This window comes from Hippoglossus stenolepis, chromosome 4, assembly GCF_022539355.2.
Source record: "Hippoglossus stenolepis isolate QCI-W04-F060 chromosome 4, HSTE1.2, whole genome shotgun sequence".
In the NCBI taxonomy this organism is placed as follows: Eukaryota; Metazoa; Chordata; class Actinopteri; order Pleuronectiformes; family Pleuronectidae; genus Hippoglossus; species Hippoglossus stenolepis.
In genome coordinates, this window is record NC_061486.1 from 1,963,102 (window position 1) to 1,980,243 (window position 17,142).

At 43.3% G+C, this 17,142-nt stretch overlaps 1 protein-coding gene across 1 annotated transcript in view; it reads left to right on the forward strand.

Annotated features, from left to right (window-relative positions):
• myo7aa (myosin VIIAa) overlaps positions 1–16,363 on the forward strand; it is a 32,470-nt gene extending 16,107 nt beyond the window's left edge. Inside the window, exons 18-49 of the mRNA XM_035155243.2 lie at positions 90–182; positions 1,811–1,905; positions 1,987–2,071; positions 2,195–2,413; positions 3,302–3,409; positions 3,526–3,735; positions 3,850–4,056; positions 4,181–4,357; positions 4,655–4,744; positions 4,829–4,956; positions 5,125–5,251; positions 5,434–5,553; positions 5,858–6,031; positions 6,224–6,451; positions 6,570–6,737; positions 7,162–7,279; positions 7,432–7,558; positions 7,707–7,876; positions 7,968–8,158; positions 8,470–8,594; positions 9,195–9,352; positions 9,682–9,835; positions 10,095–10,250; positions 10,866–10,971; positions 11,046–11,159; positions 11,264–11,351; positions 11,636–11,742; positions 11,865–12,050; positions 12,340–12,456; positions 12,559–12,642; positions 12,822–12,941; positions 13,118–16,363. Of these exons, the coding sequence (XP_035011134.2) occupies positions 90–182; positions 1,811–1,905; positions 1,987–2,071; positions 2,195–2,413; positions 3,302–3,409; positions 3,526–3,735; positions 3,850–4,056; positions 4,181–4,357; positions 4,655–4,744; positions 4,829–4,956; positions 5,125–5,251; positions 5,434–5,553; positions 5,858–6,031; positions 6,224–6,451; positions 6,570–6,737; positions 7,162–7,279; positions 7,432–7,558; positions 7,707–7,876; positions 7,968–8,158; positions 8,470–8,594; positions 9,195–9,352; positions 9,682–9,835; positions 10,095–10,250; positions 10,866–10,971; positions 11,046–11,159; positions 11,264–11,351; positions 11,636–11,742; positions 11,865–12,050; positions 12,340–12,456; positions 12,559–12,642; positions 12,822–12,941; positions 13,118–13,210 (4,443 nt within the window). The 3' untranslated portion in view covers positions 13,211–16,363. The remainder of the gene's footprint in view (positions 1–89; positions 183–1,810; positions 1,906–1,986; positions 2,072–2,194; positions 2,414–3,301; positions 3,410–3,525; positions 3,736–3,849; positions 4,057–4,180; positions 4,358–4,654; positions 4,745–4,828; positions 4,957–5,124; positions 5,252–5,433; positions 5,554–5,857; positions 6,032–6,223; positions 6,452–6,569; positions 6,738–7,161; positions 7,280–7,431; positions 7,559–7,706; positions 7,877–7,967; positions 8,159–8,469; positions 8,595–9,194; positions 9,353–9,681; positions 9,836–10,094; positions 10,251–10,865; positions 10,972–11,045; positions 11,160–11,263; positions 11,352–11,635; positions 11,743–11,864; positions 12,051–12,339; positions 12,457–12,558; positions 12,643–12,821; positions 12,942–13,117) is intronic.
• Positions 16,364–17,142: the final 779 nt, after the last annotated feature.

Sequence of the window (17,142 nt, forward strand, 5' to 3'; positions counted from 1 at the left end):
ACCACAGCTGTGTGTATGTGAGTTTGTGTGTGTGTGTGTGTGTGTGAGTCCTGTCAGTGTCATCCTGTCGTTGTGTCTCTGTCCATCAGGAGGACCTGAGGGGAACGTGTCAGAGGATCGCAGTGGCGGTGCTCGGCCGAGACGACGACTGGCAGATGGGAAAGACAAAGATCTTCCTCAAGGTACTTTGACATTACATTATTACTTATAACGTAACGTAATCTCATGAACAACACTGTTAAACAATAAGATCTTTGGGCACCAGAAAAGAAAACCTGTCCCACAGAAGAATAACTCTTATTAGCTCTTTGCTGTCGGAGCAAATATCAGAGAGGAAAGAATGAAAAACAACATTCACAGTTAATGTGGTTTCCCTCGTGTCTCATTTGCTCAATAAAAGTAATAAAGTCTTTAAATAATATGTTTTGAATAAGTGAAGCTCTGCTGTGATTGTTTCCAGTTCACATCTCTGCTGATAGGAAGTACTGTGTTTTGGTTTCCAGCTCTGTGCGTCTGTGTGTGTGTGTATGTGTGTGTGTATGTGTGTGGGTCTGTGTGTGTGTGTGTTTTTCTAATCTTTAAAACCTTGACTATGCACTACAAGTCTGTATGTGTGTGTGAATGTGTAGGTGTGTGTGTGTGTGTGTGTGTGTGTGTGTCGGTTTCCCGCCATGTGAGGGCAGATGTCATCCTAAGGTCAGAGGTCGCTGGTAAGGCACATCCGTCAGCTTGTTGCCATGGTGACCGTGTCATTTCTTTCCCCCGAGGTGGAATGAGAACCAGAGCGAGCTCAGCACTTTGTTTTCTCTGGGACACTGTGAACAAACGTTGTGTTTCCGCAGCTCGTTGTTCATATTGTGATCGTGAATCAACACGTGACACAGCAGACGTGAGGAGTTTCACATATGTGGACGACGATGTTTGACATTTAACTTAGTTTTCATGTTCTGAAGCTGTCTGTGCTTTTTATTTCTTTAGCAGCACCAGGGAGGTTGTGTTTTCACCCCCGGGTGTTTGTTGGTTGGTTGTTTGGAAGGTTGTGCGTCAGGGAAGAACACAGTTCATTTTTAATTTCTTCAACATTGTGAGAAAGGATGTTTTTAACATTTTCCTGATTTTCCAGAGAATAATTCATTGTGTGGAAATTAGGTGCAGCTTGATTAACTTTGAGGGGCCTGTTGTGCCTCTGTGTAGAAATGAGCTCTATTGAGTTTGAACTGTTGTTATTTTGGCCTCCAGATAACAAACACTTTATAACATCTTACTGCAGCTGTTGATCTGTCTTTAGTTCAAAGTTTAACACAGAACAAATATTTGAAGGCTTTCGGCTCGTCTCTCTCCGGCCTCATCGCTCAGCTGGACAGGAAGCAGCACAGGAGGTAGAGTGCAGAGGGGGGAGGTGGGGCAGTGCCCACACTTCCCCGACAGGAAGTGGTCAGGTCAGAGGTCAGATGGACAGATCACAAGAGGAGGAGATGGAGCCTCAGATGTTTGTGTTCATTTATACGTCACATTAACAAGCTGCCAGATTAAAGCCTGTCAGGGAAAATGCTGAACTTTAAGTTTCATTCAACTTAATTTATCCCAAGAAGGAAACTTTCAAAATTCACAGTCAAATGATTAAATGATTGTCAGAGGCAACAGATCAACATCCATGGATTAGTGCGAGCAGCAGTAGATGAATTAAAACCTTTTGCTATAGTTCATGTAAATAATAATAAGAGTTAAATAAAGGGGATGAGTTCTGGAGTTATGTGAAGCAGAGCAGCAGAATGTGTGTGTTATTTATCAGTTGTCTCTGTCTGTGCAGGATCATCACGACATGCTGCTGGAGATCGAGAGAGACAAGGCCATCACTGACAAGGTCATCCTCATCCAGAAGGTGGTTCGAGGCTTCAAGGACAGGTGGGTCTGAAAACCTGTCTGTGTCTTTGTGTCCACATGTCCTTGTCCTAACCACTGATCAGACAAATCTCACGTCATCAGGTCGAACTTCCTGAAGATGAGGAAGTCAGCCGTGTTCATCCAGAAAACATGGAGAGGATATCACTGTAGGAAGAACTATGGAGCTGTGAGGATCCGCACATCACACGAACATGTTTGATTATAACTTTGTTATGACAGGATGATGGTGATCCATGATGCAGCACAGAGGTGCAGTCATTCACTCACACTCTTCCTTCCCTCTCTTCAGATGCGAGCCGGCTTCTCTCGCCTGCAGGCTCTGGTTCGCTCCAGGAAGCTGTGTGCGTCCTATCACGTGGCCCGTCAGCGGATCACGGGCTTCCAGGGGCGCTGTCGGGGCTACTTGGTGCGCCGGGCGTTCAGGCACCGGCTGTGGGCCGTCATCACCATCCAGGCCTACACCAGAGGCATGATCGCCCGGCGGCTGTACAAGAGGCTGAAGGGAGAGGTGCAGACACACGGAGGATTTCAGCTTTTACATGTCCTGCTCCTTTCTTCTGCTCCACTTTATATTTTACTTTTACTTTGGTAAATGGAAACTGGATTGACATTTACTTAAAAAAAAGCTCGGTAACAATTTCCAAACAGAAATTCTTTGTAATTTTTACAGAATAACTTAGGTAGATTTTACAGGCAATTTTCACCCTAGGTATAAAATGTACTCACATTTTACGAAAAAATATTACTTAGACTTCCTTTGTATCTAATTTTGAAAATATTGAAATGAACTACCTTTTATTTACTTTATTTCCAGACGTTCCTCAGTAATATTTACGTATTATCTGATCTACATTACAGCACTATTTATTAACAGCTGTATTTACTTTATAGATGAACATTTGACATATTAAACACACTTAATAAAACTGAATTGAACCGTCCAACAGTTAAATAAATATAGAATGAGTTCTGCAATTAATCTGTAACAATATAGATTTTTTTATAATCCGAATATTTCGCTCACTGTACAAATACATTTTGAATTCTTTATCTGAATCCACAAGTAACATTATCAGTAAAAAGCATTAAAATATCCAGGTTTTATGCCTTTTTAACACTGCATGGTAAAGAAGACATTCTTTTATTTCTCATATATATTGTATTTTTTCTTGATAGTCCTATATATTTCTTATCCTTTTTATTCTTATCTTCCCAAATCCTCAAAAGTTTCTCAAAAGAATGTTGCCGCCATTATTTCCATTTGTCTCCATTTGACAGCGTGTTGATTCTAAACTGAGACGTTAATAAGACACACTGCTGTCTGGGGCCTGTGTCGTTCACCAGCTGCTGTTCTTCATTAATGGACGTCTTGCTTCCATCTCCTCCTCTCCTTCAGTACCGCAGGAGGCTGGAGGCCGAGAAGATGCGTCTCGCTGAAGAGACCAAACTGAGGAACCAGATGTCTGCGAAGAAAGCGAAGGCTGAGGCCGAACGCAAACACCAAGTGAGCGTTCATCAAGAACGGCATATTCACGTTTACTTGCACTTCACAAAGAAGGTTACGCTAATGAGTTTTATTATCACTCTTTTCTACCTAAACTAACGTACTTTATTTTGTAGGAGCGTCTGGCCCAGCTGGCCAAAGAGGACGCCGAGCAGGAGAAGAAGGAGAAGGAGGAGGCTCGGAGGAAGAAGGAGATGGTGGAGCAGATGGAGAAAGCTCGTCTGGAGCCCGTCAACGACTCAGACATGGTGGACAAGATGTTCGGCTTCCTGGGGACGACCAACTCTTTCCCGGGGCAGGAGGGACAAGCTCCTGCCGGCTTCGAGGTGAAGACAAATTAATGTGGCTGTAACTTCACATATATAAACACACAGAATTGAAAAAATCTTAAAATGATAAATACATATTGTAAGGATTTAAAATCTCTGTCTCCTCCTCAGGACCTGGAGCGAAGCCATCAAGAGCTGGAGGTGGAGGATCTGGACGAAGCTCTTCCTCTGCCTGAGGACGATGATGAAGAAGATCTGTCGGAGTACAAGTTCGCCAAGTTTGCCGCCACCTACTTCCAGGGCACCACCACTCACACTTACGTCCGACGACCTCTCAAACAGCCGCTGCTCTTCCACGACGACGAGGGAGACCAGCTGGTACAATACAGGAAAAAAACTGTCAAAGATCCTAGAACTAATGCACAGTCTTTGGTCAAACAATAATTAGATTATTGAATATTTCCCCTGATCAACTCCATGAATCTTCCCTGTCACGGCGCAGGCTGCTCTGGCGGTGTGGATCACAGTGCTGAGGTTCATGGGAGATCTGCCGGAGCCCAAGTACCACACGGCCATCAGCGACGGGAGCGAGAAGATCCCAGTCATGACCAAAATCTACGAGACGCTGGGAAAGAAGACGTACAAGAGGGAGCTGCAGGCGCTGCAGGGGGAGGGGGAGGTGAGGAAGAGGAGAACATTCATATAGTCTGAGTTTATAACACATACGTCTGTAAGTCTCATTCATCAGCCTTGTTTCTATAATGACAAACATCTCAGTATGAAATAAAACTGACTTCAGATTTTTACCCACAGAGGATGAATAGAAATGTTTTTGGTGACCCCTGACCTTTCACCTTCATCAGGGTTTTTTATTTGACCTTACTATTGTCATCTTGAGAGACAGCTCAAACATCGTGTCATATGTGCAGGATCATCTCTGATTGGTCGATGAGCTGTCTCTTGTTCTGTTCCTCAGACGCCTCAGGCCGACGGCCACAAGAAGAACAGCGTCCGACACAAACTGGTGTCGCTCACGCTGAAGAAGAAATCCAAGATCACTGAGGAGGTGAGAGATGGAGAAAGAGACGGGGGAAGATTATAGTTTATATCTGTCGTAGATCGAGAACATTTACAGTTCGATGCCTCACAGGTCACCAAGCGCCTTAATGATGGGGAGTACGGTGTCCATGGCAACAGCATGCTGGAGGACCGGCCCACCTCGAACCTGGAGAAACTTCACTTCATCATCGGGAACGGGATCCTGAGACCAGCGCTGAGGTGAACACTGACGTGCACACACTCCCTGACCGTGTGTCTGTCAATGTAAATAGAGCTGTTAATAATAAAATATGACTGTGTGTGTGTGTGTGCGTGTGTGTGTGTGCGTGTGTGTGTGTGTGTGTGTGTGTGTGTGTGTGTGTGTGTGTGTGTGCGTGTGTGTCTCAGGGATGAGATCTACTGTCAGATCTGTAAGCAGCTGAGTCAGAACCCGTCTAAGAGTTCTCACGCTCGAGGCTGGATCCTCATCTCTCTGTGCGTCGGCTGCTTCGCCCCGACAGAAAAGTTTGTCAAGGTCAGAACATCCAACATTGTTTTATTGTATTTATACATAGAAAGAAGAAATTCACCATTTAACGTGTAAAACAAACTCACACAGGTAACAGGGGGAATCCTCTTTGTGAGAGAAGCTTGATGTTTCTATTTGTGAACAACCTGATCCGACTGTATCGTAATTGTTTTGTTTTTTTAACTCAGTACCTGAGGAACTTCATCAGCAGCGGTCCACCGGGTTACGCTCCGTACTGCGAAGAGAGGCTGAGACGGACATTTGCTAACGGGACGAGAACACAACCTCCGTCCTGGCTGGAGCTGCAGGTGCACACACAGACACACACAGACACACACAGACACACACAGACACACACACTCACACACACTCACACACACACAGACACACATACATACTGCAGGTCAAATATATTGTAAGTTTTTTAGGTAAAAAGTTTGAAAAGAGGATTTAGAAGTTTTAGTAAATGCAGCATCAGAGTAGTTTGTATTCCAGGTCTGAGGAACAGTTAGAGTGACGGAGCAGATGCAGAGATATGTTACTAATAAACTGTGATAAACGACACTGCGGCTGTGTTTGAACACTAATCAACCAAAGCTCATTTACGTCAAGGCCACCAAGTCGAAGAAGCCCATCATGCTGCCGGTGACGTTCATGGACGGCACGACCAAGACGCTGCTGACGGACTCCGCCACCACAGCCAAGGAGCTCTGCATCGCCCTGTCGGACAAAATCAACCTGCAAGACCGCTTCGGCTTCTCACTGTACATCGCTCTGTTTGACAAGGTAGATGAGGATCTCGAACCCAAACCTGCTTTTACCTTTAACCCCTCAGACACCTGAAGAAGTGAAGATCAGACTAAATGTCACTACTTTTTGAAGACTGCTCCTAAAACGAGAGTTTATTAATGGGTTGTTATGAACATTTAAAATGATTTTCACTCATTGTTGCAGTAAATGCATCTTGTCCTCCTGCAGGTTTCCTCTCTAGGCAGTGGGAACGACCATGTGATGGACGCCGTGTCGCAGTGCGAGCAGTACGCGAAGGAGCAGGGAGCCCAGGAGAGGAACGCCCCCTGGAGGCTGTTCTTCAGGAAGGAGATTTTCACGCCCTGGCACTGCCCCGGCGACGACCTGGTCGCCACCAACCTCATCTACCAACAAACTGTGAGGGGCGTCAAGTTTGGAGAATACCGCTGCGACAAGGTGACTGCATTCAACTCGTTTTGTCCTTTGTTTGACATTTTGTGAATGTACGACTGTCATGTCTGTTTATATGAAGTCAGTATGTAACTTGTCAGTGTTTCTGGCTCTGTCTCCTCAGGAGGACCTGGCAGAACTGGCCTCTCAGCAGTACTACGTCGACTACGGCTCAGAGGTCCTTCTGGAGCGGCTGCTCAGCCTCATTCCCTCCTACATCCCAGACAGAGAGATCAGCCCCTCCAGGACCGTGGAGAAATGGGCCCATTTCATCATGGCTGCCCACAAAAAGGTGCTGGTCACTGGGTCAATGTGTGTCCATGTCGGCCCCGTGGATTTATCCAGACAGACACCAGCTGTTTGTAGCAAGGCCTGAGAGAGTGTGTCGCTCCACCACTTTGGTCCAGACCATAAGACAGCTGTGATGTTTCACACAGCACAAGAACAAACCGCTGCATCTAAAATCAAATCCAGGTTTAACAACAATATTATCAATTCGCTTAAATAACCAAAGCAGGACAGTATTTTCATTTTTAACAGTTTTCAATGAGCTCTAGATGCAGGTGAGAGGTTACATGTGAGTAGGTTTGCATTTATTTTGATGGAAATAACAATTTTAAGTGCATGTGACCCCATCTGCTGCAGAGACACAATACAGATGTTTCTTTTCCTTTTCAAACAATAATGATAATCTCCCCCTCTTTCTCTCTGCTCAGGGCATCTACACCCAGAAGAGGTTTGACCCTCAGAAGGTGAAGGAGGAAGTGGTCGACTTCGCTCGTCACAAGTGGCCTCTGCTCTTCTCTCGATTCTACGAAGCCTTCAAATTCTCAGGTGACGTCTATGACCTCTACAAGTCATCCATCCACAACTGATCAGGAGTGTAGCTTCACCTGGAAATCTAAAATAACTATGATATATAATATAGTAACCATAACAATAACCATCCCAAAACCTCTCTCTCCTCCTCCTCTTCTTGCTCTCAGGTCCCAGTCTGCCTAAAAACGACCTGATCGTGGCCGTCAACTGGACCGGAGTTTATTTTGTAGACGAGCAGGAGCAGGTCCTTTTGGAACTCTCCTTCCCAGAAATCAGTGCAGTGTCCAGCAGCAGGTGAGGCATGCTGGGAGCTGTAGTCCCCTGATCGACAAGAAGTAGTAAATAGATTAGAGTTTGATTCTCTAGCTCTGTTCACTGATGCTGGGACGTCAAATCAGAAGATGCATGTATCTGTCGTGAATAAGCACATTTTATTTTTCAGCGGAGGAAAGTTGCAGGGTCAGAGTTTCACATTGGCGACCATCAAAGGTGAAGAGTACACGTTCACCTCCAACAACGCAGAAGACATCCGTGACCTGGTGGTGACCTTCCTGGAGGGCCTGAGGAAGAGGTCAAAGTTCGTGGTCGCGCTACAAGACAACCCCAACCCCAGTAAGTCCACAGAGGACGGTTTCTACCCTGCTGTGTGTTGTGTGTTGATGAAATGAATAGTAAAGCTGCTCTTTGTTTGTTTTTGCTGCAGCTGGGGAGGAGTCAACGTTCCTCAGCTTCCTGAAGGGAGACTTGATCCTGTTGGACCAGGACACGGGCGAGCAGGTCCTCAACTCTGGTTGGGCGCACGGCGTCAACGAGCGAACCAATCAAAGAGGAGATTTCCCGGCTGACTGCATCTATGTCCTGCCCACCATGGCTCGACCGCCGCAGGAAATAGTGGTGAGAGGAAATAAAATGTCTGAAGTCAACACAGTAAAATACAATTACAGACGCTAAACAAAATAAAAACACAGAAGCTGTTCAAGCATAAATTCTTATTATTTTCCCAAACACATAAAAATCTTTAATGGATTAAATTATTAAGGGACAAGCATTGTTATTCTTACACAATGAAAACGTGTTGAAACACTAATGTAATAGTTTCCTCTGATCAAATTTAATCAGACAACATTTGACTCTTCTCCATTTTGTCTGAAGACAGTAACCGTCAAGTCGAATGTTATGTAATCTGCTGTAATCCAACCAATCAGGCGCTGGTAACCATGACACCGGACCAGCGACAGGAGTCGGTTCGTGTTTCACAGCTCGTTTTGCCCGAGAGTGACGACAGAATGAAACCCTACACACTGGAGGAGTTCTCCTACGACTACTTCAGGTACACACACACACACACACACACACACAGAGACACACACACACACACACACACACACACACACACACACACACACACACACACTATGAACATAAATGATGTACACATGCTGCAAACACAAGCACAAAACAAAGAGACACACACACTTACACAGAAACACTGGATATTACCCATGATCCTCTGCTTCCTGAACAAATCCACCAAACTCTGTTCAGAATTCTTCATGTTTTAACAGTTTCCTGCTGAATATTGGAGATAAACTCTGGTTGTTAATAACTTCTGAGTCTTTTTAACTGATCTCAGTTCAGCTTCACTCTTCACCTGGAGCTGGTTGTGACAGTTGAAGCTGACTCTCAGTCAGTTCTTCTCTCAGGAGATGGAACCCACTCAGCAGAGTCACAGAGAACAGACGTTCAGGGAGTGAAGGAGGAAACTTTCTCATGTTCACACTCACACATCAGACTCACTTTCATCAAGCTGCTGGTTTAAGGTTAAACAGATGCTTTAAATGCAGATGTGCAGGACTTAATACAGGAGGGAGAAAGTTCAGGATCAACGTGTCTCATGTCAGTGTGTCACTAATAAACCTGCTTCTTTCAGGCCTCCTCCCAAACACACCCTGAGCAGAGTGATGGTCACTAAGAATCGTGGGAAGGACAAACTGTGGAGCTGCACCAGAGAGCCGCTCAAGCTGCCGCTGCTGAAGAAGGTGATCAACCACGAGGAGCTGAGTCAGGACGCCTGCATGTCCTTCATCGATATCCTTCAAACAGCCAGAGGGACACACTTGATGTTTTCTGAGGCCTGATGATGACATAACGTGGTCAGACTTTACTAAACCTCATTGTTGAACCTGTGTAACTGGACCCACCCTAACAAAGCTGATGTGTTACGTGTTATAATTTTGATATTGTTATATTTTACTAAATTACTTCCTACTACAAAAAGAAAGTGAAATCGTAACTTTAAAATAGTTAAAGCTACAAAAACTAAACTCAGAACTACGATACAAAACGTAGCTGAATGTACTTTCTGTCATTTATATCTAAACTCAGCCGGTTGTGTTGTTCCTTGACGTCTGTTGCACCTGTGATGAAGTACATGGGCGACTACCCGTCCAAACGGACGCGCTCAGTCAACGAGTTGACGGACCAGATCTTTGAGGGAGCGCTGAAGGCCGAACCTCTGAAAGACGAGATCTACTGTCAGATCCTCAAGCAGCTGACTGACAACCACGTCAAGTGTGTAAACCGACGCCAGCACCAGTCGACATACTCAGTGATGAAGTCTGGTTTGAGCTCTTTGGAAAGATCTTTGACAGAGTCCACACTAAACCTGGCAAACAGTGATACACAAAGTTTTATGGACTGAAAACATGTTGATTTAAAACAATGAGGTTAAATTTAATTGGACTGTGCAGCATTAGTTGCATTCAGTGTTTATTAATCATTGAGTGTGATGTGTGCGCAGCAGCTGAGTGTGAGTTGTGTTCTCCTGCAGGTACAGTGAGGAGAAAGGCTGGGAGCTGCTGTGGTTGTGCACTGGTCTGTTTCCTCCCAGTAACGTGCTGCTGCCTCACATCCAGCGCTTCCTGCAGTCGAAGAGACACCACCCGCTGTCTGTAGACTGTATGCAGAGGCTGCACAAAGCTCTACGGTAAAACTACACCCGAGTCTGTTCTCAGGGAAACATGCATCACACGTCTCCTTAATGTTGAGATTATTATTCTGGACTTTTACACCTGAGATCAGATCATGCATCTTTTAAAAACAACAAAAGAGGCAATATGTTGAATTCCACTGTTTTAACATACATTTTTTGACTTGATCGATTAAAAGATTTTTTGCTAGTTGGCACTTTTATGTTTGAGTGATGTAAGTGCAGAGTGTGCGAAGGCTGCAGGAGGAATGATCTTCTGTATTTAGCTTGAATCTTCATACAAATAGGAGCATAAAACACAACAAGTTTAAAAACGAGTCAAATATTTGTGTAAAACATGGAAGCTTGAAACCTCCGGTAGACGTCTTGCATCTACAAGTTAAGGTCCAGACTTTGATTTGATTTTAAGAATTTAAATCACAATCAATAATCTCATCTGCCGTAAGAAAAAAAAACTTTTGTCAAATAAAATCAGACTGTTGGAGCTTTGGAAAGTTCAAGGTTTGAGGCATTTTGTTTCAGAAAACAGGTGAAAACTCATTTGAAGCTGGAAACTTCTCATTTTCTCTGAACCACAGTACCTTTAACTTGTCCTTGTCGTCGTGGTAACAGTAACGGATCCAGGAAGTACCCCCCTCACCTGGTGGAGGTGGAGGCGATCCAGCATAAAACAACGCAGATCTTCCACAAAGTCTATTTCCCCGATGATACAGATGAGGTACGACGCACAGACGCAGATAAACTATGAGGCTGTTTGTACGAAGTGTTTCAGTGTTTGTCTGAAACCTGCAGGCGTTCGAGGTGGAGTCCAGCACCAAGGCAAAGGATTTCTGTCAGAACATCTCCACCCGGCTGCTGCTCAAATCTCCTGAAGGGTTCAGCCTCTTCGTCAAGATCTCAGACAAGGTCAGAGGTCAAAGATTGTTCAATATTTTTAGGGTTGTTGGGGAAAAAACCTTTTCAGTTGCATGACTTTTATGTTTAATAACTTGATTTACTGTGTTCTGCAGGTGATCAGTGTTCCAGAGGGAGATTTCTTCTTTGACTTTGTCCGACATTTAACCGACTGGATCAAGAAGTCTCGACCAGTGAAAGACGGTTGGTTCCAGTTTCTGTTTCACGTCTGTTTGTGGCAGAAGAAAAGTTTTCAGATCAACTTCAGTGTTTCTCTTGTTTGTCTTGTTTTTAACTGACTTGTGAACAGACACTTGATCTTATTGTTCATTCAGGTTCGCTCCACACACAGGAGGAAGAAGCAACGTATTGAAAAAGCTCAAACACAAACATCATGAGTTTTATGTTGACTGAACAAACCTGCACCTGATGTCAAACTAATATTTCACCAGAGTTTGAAGGTTAATCGCTGGTTTCTTCTCTCGCAGGTATCGTCCCCTCTCTGACCTACCAGGTGTTCTTCATGAAGAAGCTGTGGACCAGCACAGTTCCAGGGAAGGACTCCTTCGCAGACTCCATCTTCCACTACTACCAGGTCAGTCTCAAGGAACAGGTGACACTAATTCAACACAATCATCCTCTCTAGCTGTTCTGAAATGATTCGTATTACTACTTCACTTGAACTGAACCATTGTGTGATCAATGTATTTATGTCAGGAGCTGCCTAAATACTTGCGTGGCTACCACAAGTGTTCACGAGAAGAGGTTTTCCAACTGGCGGCGCTCATCTACCGCGTCAAGTTCGAAGACGACAAATCTCACTTTCCTACAATTCCCAAGATGCTTCGGGAGCTGGTTCCCCAGGACCTGATTCGCCAGATGTCTCCGGATGACTGGAAAAGAGTAAATCTGCAAAACTCCAAACAAAACTGATATTAAATGTTTACTGGAGTCAAATGATTTATTACCTATTTTAAATAATTATTAAATATGTTTTCGTAAGTTCAAAATATACAAATAATACTGGTTCCTCAAGTCGTTCATACGTTAAAGAAGAAATCCTCAGATATATTCAACAAGCTTCATGTAAAGTTTCTTTTTAGATTTAAACACGAACAAAACGTACTCGATCTTTGCTCTGAATCAAGACTTGGTATAAAGTGATTCCTGATTGATTCCACGTGTGTTCCAGTCTGTGGTGGCGTACTTCAACAAACAGGCCGGTAAGTCCAGGGAAGAGGCCAAACTGATGTTCCTGAAGATTATCTACAAATGGGCAACCTTTGGCTCCGCCTTCTTCGAGGTCAAGGTAAACACACCTGAGATTTTCTGTCAAATATTCAATATAAAACACACATAACACCTGATAAATGATCAGTGGACGTTCACACAATCTGTTTCTTGTCTTTAGCAAACCACAGAACCCAACTACCCAGAGATCCTGCTGATCGCCATCAACAAACATGGAGTCAGTCTCATCGACCCCAAGACCAAGGTCTGTGTTTGAATCAGAGTCCAGATACCAGAGACAAGAGGGTGGAATGGACTTTAACCTACAATGACCAGCATGCACTTTCTTTAACCACTGAAATAGTCATCACACTCTGTCAGCAGAGGCCTGGAGGTTTAACTGTGTGTGTGTTTGTTTGTGTGTGTCGGTGTGTGTTTGTGCAGGACATCCTGATCACACACCCCTTCACCAAGATCTCCAACTGGAGCAGTGGGAACACCTACTTCCACATCACCATCGGCAACCTGGTCAGAGGAAGCAAACTGCTGTGTGAGACCTCACTGGTAGGGGGTAGCAACACACTCACACTCGAGCATATGAGCAGGAAATGATATGAATTATATTCTGCAAGATTAGATTTTGATGTGTTCACTATCGTCAAAACACCAAATGAGGTGAAGTCTCCCAGAAAAACGTTGTTCATCCCTGTTGTGTCCGTGTGTTTCCATGACAACTGCAGGGTTACAAGATGGACGACCTGCTGACCTCCTACATCAGTCAGATGCTGACCACCATGAACAAGCAGCGCTCTGGGCGGGGCCACAGCAAGTGAACTTCTTACTGGCAGGAGGCCGCTGAGCTCATCCGGCTCTTGCGCCCTATAGGCCAGCACTGCAGCTGGGGGCGGACCTTCGCCCACCAGCTGTGGAGGATGAGCCGCAGTCCTTCTAATAGCTCCCAAGGGTCAAAGGTCTCCGGGGAGAGTTCGGCCGGCAGCAGCGACGACCCCGGCGAAGGCCCCAGCAACTATCACCCCCGCAAACACAACTACGACGAGGACGAGCCGTCCAGCGAGGATGACTACCTCTAACACTCCAACCTCTTCGTCCAACAGGTCCACAGTCAGACCTGCGTGTACAGAAACACAGCGTGGAGTCAGTTCTGCTGCCATGTGTCCATCGATGGACTGATTCAGATCAAACTCACGACTCTTGGATTCAGATTTCTGCCAAGTTCAGAGGACAGGGTTCCTGTGCAGGTCCCACCACACGACCTGCTTGGAGTTCTGTACGACTGACCGGAGACAAGAGGTCACACTCGACATCATCTTCACCAGGAGACCCCCGACTAGTATGTCTGTTGTCTAACCACCCTCACCCCATCCTGTTCTCTGATTGGCTGTATTTGTCTGCAAATCGTATTAATTTTTAGTCTTTGAAGAGTTCACGCGTTACATTTGTCGAATGCCGATCAAACGCTGATTTGGCTCCGATCTGGGACTCAGCAAGTTCCAACATTTGTCGGAGTGGGAATCTGACTAAAATAATGTTTGGTGTGAACTGGACGTCAGTGAACGTTGCAGCGACTCCATGTGGAAGCAGGTCTTCACTGTCTCAACGTCTGTGCTGCCTAAACATATTCACATTTACTAGTGAGGGTAAACTCCTCTGAGGGAGTGATCATGTGATCAAGCTGTGGACAGAACCAGGCTTCACATTTTCTCTCGGCGGCTGTGAGCTCAACTGTTAGTTATGATTTAAATGAACAGTTGAACAGCCACATCAAGGGATTTATTATATTATTAAGAATTACTGTTAACTGGAAGTTCTGATCAAATGTTATTTGAATGATAATAAATATATAAACTTAATGAATAATTGTCCCTAATGGTTTTACATCTTTAGCAGTATGATTGTATTAAAAGTCAATCAGATATGGTATTAAAAAGCTCTTGCATTTAATTTCACAAGTTAAAATGCATGTTAACATATGATCATAATAACTTTTTAAAGATTCTCAACATTCCGGCCTCTGGCCTCTGAGCTGCAGACAGATGTTCTTGCTCCTTTGTTGGTGCATCTTAAAACTGACAAAGTATAAAAGTTTAAAAAGGTAAAAAGTTTTTTTGTCGTCTGTGACTTCTGCCGTGTTATTATAAGAATATTCTTTACAGTGAAGTGAAGCTCCCTCTGTCCCGACTCACTGAATTACACCTGTACCTGGTGTTTACTGTGTGTAATCCTTTATTTTCTGAGTGTTTTCTAATCCATGGTTTTTGTTTACATCTCTTTTGTTTAATGTTGTTTAATATTATCAGATTTTAATTTTTCTAATTTAATTTCATGCCTTAATTGTTTATTTATGTAGAAACGACATCACCCAGCATCCAATGGGGTGCAGCTGCTGTTTTTATGGGGCTTCTCTAATATTCATGTCAGAATACTAAAGCTCTTAATGTCTCTGAGATGCAGCTGAAAAAGTTCATAACATGAGTTAAAACATCTTTTATCAAAATACTGTCATGATCACAGTCCAGTAGTTGTTGATTTTACTGTTATTACAAATGTTATTCGTCTTTTGACACGTTGAAGTTTGTGGATGAGAACTGTGCACTTCAAAAAGGGAAATTTCAATGTTATTTACAGAGTTGTTAAGAATGTTCTGTTTACATAGAAACTTGTCAAAGTGTAAAATCTTTACTGAGACTAAATCAAAACTAACTTTGTAGGAAGAGACGGACTGAACGACCACGTCCGCACCTCGGCTGAGCAGGAGAGGATTGTGTCTGTGTCTGAATCTGCATTCAAGTACTTTTATATTCAGTAATTCATGAGGGATATTTAGAAGTCAAAATAAATCACCTTCCAGATGTGGATGGATCCTGGGCTGGGTTTTGAAAAGTTGCTTAAAGTTAAAATGTTGACTCAAATGTTTTTCTTGTATTAAATGTCTTGTTAAAGATCACCACTGATGAATTTATCTTTGAGCTAATTTAAATTAAGACTTTCAGTGCTACTTTGCATAAAGATTTTCTAATCTTGAATAAGATTGTTGTTGTTTTTGTTGAAAGTTTCTGGCATTTTACACACAACAGAACAATAACTTTAAATAACTTATTAAAGATAAGATCCCCAGAAGACAGAATATGTAAAAGCAGAAAAACAAGTTGAACAATGAATTGACTGTCCCAGCGTCCCTCCACTTGAGGACTCGTCTCCTTCCAAGGCTGCATTGAAAATAACTGGATTATTTCATTTACCACCGATTTGGTTTTTGCACAGTTAAACTTCAGTAAACATCAGTGGGTTTAAATCCATCAACACGTGTTATGTTTAACTTTGAAAAGATAAACAGGTTATTTTAAAATTCTAATCCTATAGAAATATAATAACAATACAATCCTACTTGTAAGTAACAATTATCTTCATTTGATTTAAAGCATTTAGAGAAGTAACGTGTTCATGTGCTGAATCAAATCATATATGTGATATAAAGATTTACACCGTTTGTCTTATTTTCCTTCATGTGTTTGTGGTCAGTGAAAACTCTGCCTTGTGAGAAAGATTAAAAAAATGAGTTCACACGATGAAAACTTCGTTAACTTTCACTGGAGGTTTCACTTGTATCATAAATTAATACACTGGGATTTGAACTGTGCCAATGATTTCATCTGAAACCTTCGTGTTGTTCAGATTGTTGTGTTTTTTCTGGACTGATGCAAACTTGTGTTGTTTGGTGTCGTGTTGTATTTGAGTTGGTTTGTTAGATTTTGTTTTGACTCGTCTGGAGAAAAGTTCACTTTTGTATGAAACATTAACTTGTTGTGACTTTACTGATATAAATGAAATAACATCAGGTTATTGTGTAATTTGTTTAATTGTGAGTTGTGTGTTAAATCGTTATCCTGATCAATCATCACTTGAATAATTGACTAATTAAATCATTTTTTTGTCCAAATACATCTTCAATAAAAAGTAACTTGTCATCAAGTTCAATTATTTCTCATTTGTTTCGAGTTTGATAAAGATTAACGAGAAACTCTTTGTAATCTCAGACTTCCAGTTCACTGATTGATCCAGATCTGAAACCATGGATCAGATCTGAAACCAGGTCCGATCAGATCTGAAACCAGGTCCGATCAGATCTGAAACCAGGTCCGATCAGGGCAGCGCAGCACAGAAGGGCGACAGAGTCAAACTTCCAAAAGCAACTTCTCATGATCTTTATTCAGAACAACTAAAACTATATTTGGCACAAACCTGCAGTCAAACTGAAACGACCCGGCCACAACGTTCCTCATGAAGAAACACGGCCCCGTCTGATGATACATTCATTTTAGTACGAACAAAGAGTAACGACAGCGTCTCTATCCTCTGGTTTACATTCATTCAGTCAGTGTACAGATCGCACACAGCTTCCAGACACTCATACACTGATTAGTCTAAAACACGGTTCAAGGTTTGGTCTAATGCAGCTGATGATCTGCACAGCTGAACATGAGAAGGTACAGAAGACACTCAGAGACGTTTCCTGCTCTGAAGCCTTCACTGCTTCAGAGCTTCTCCACCGTTCTCCATCATTTGGCTTTTATGAGCTTAGAAACACGAGATGGGGAAAGCGACTCACGTCTACAGCAGTTTATATCTTCTTTGTTGGTGTGAGGTTATGTTTCTTTGATGTCTTGCGTTGTTGAGCTCAGCTGGTGTTGAAGGATGAAAATGTTCTCAAGCATGTCGGCCTCTGGGCTCGTGTTTTAAACTGTCC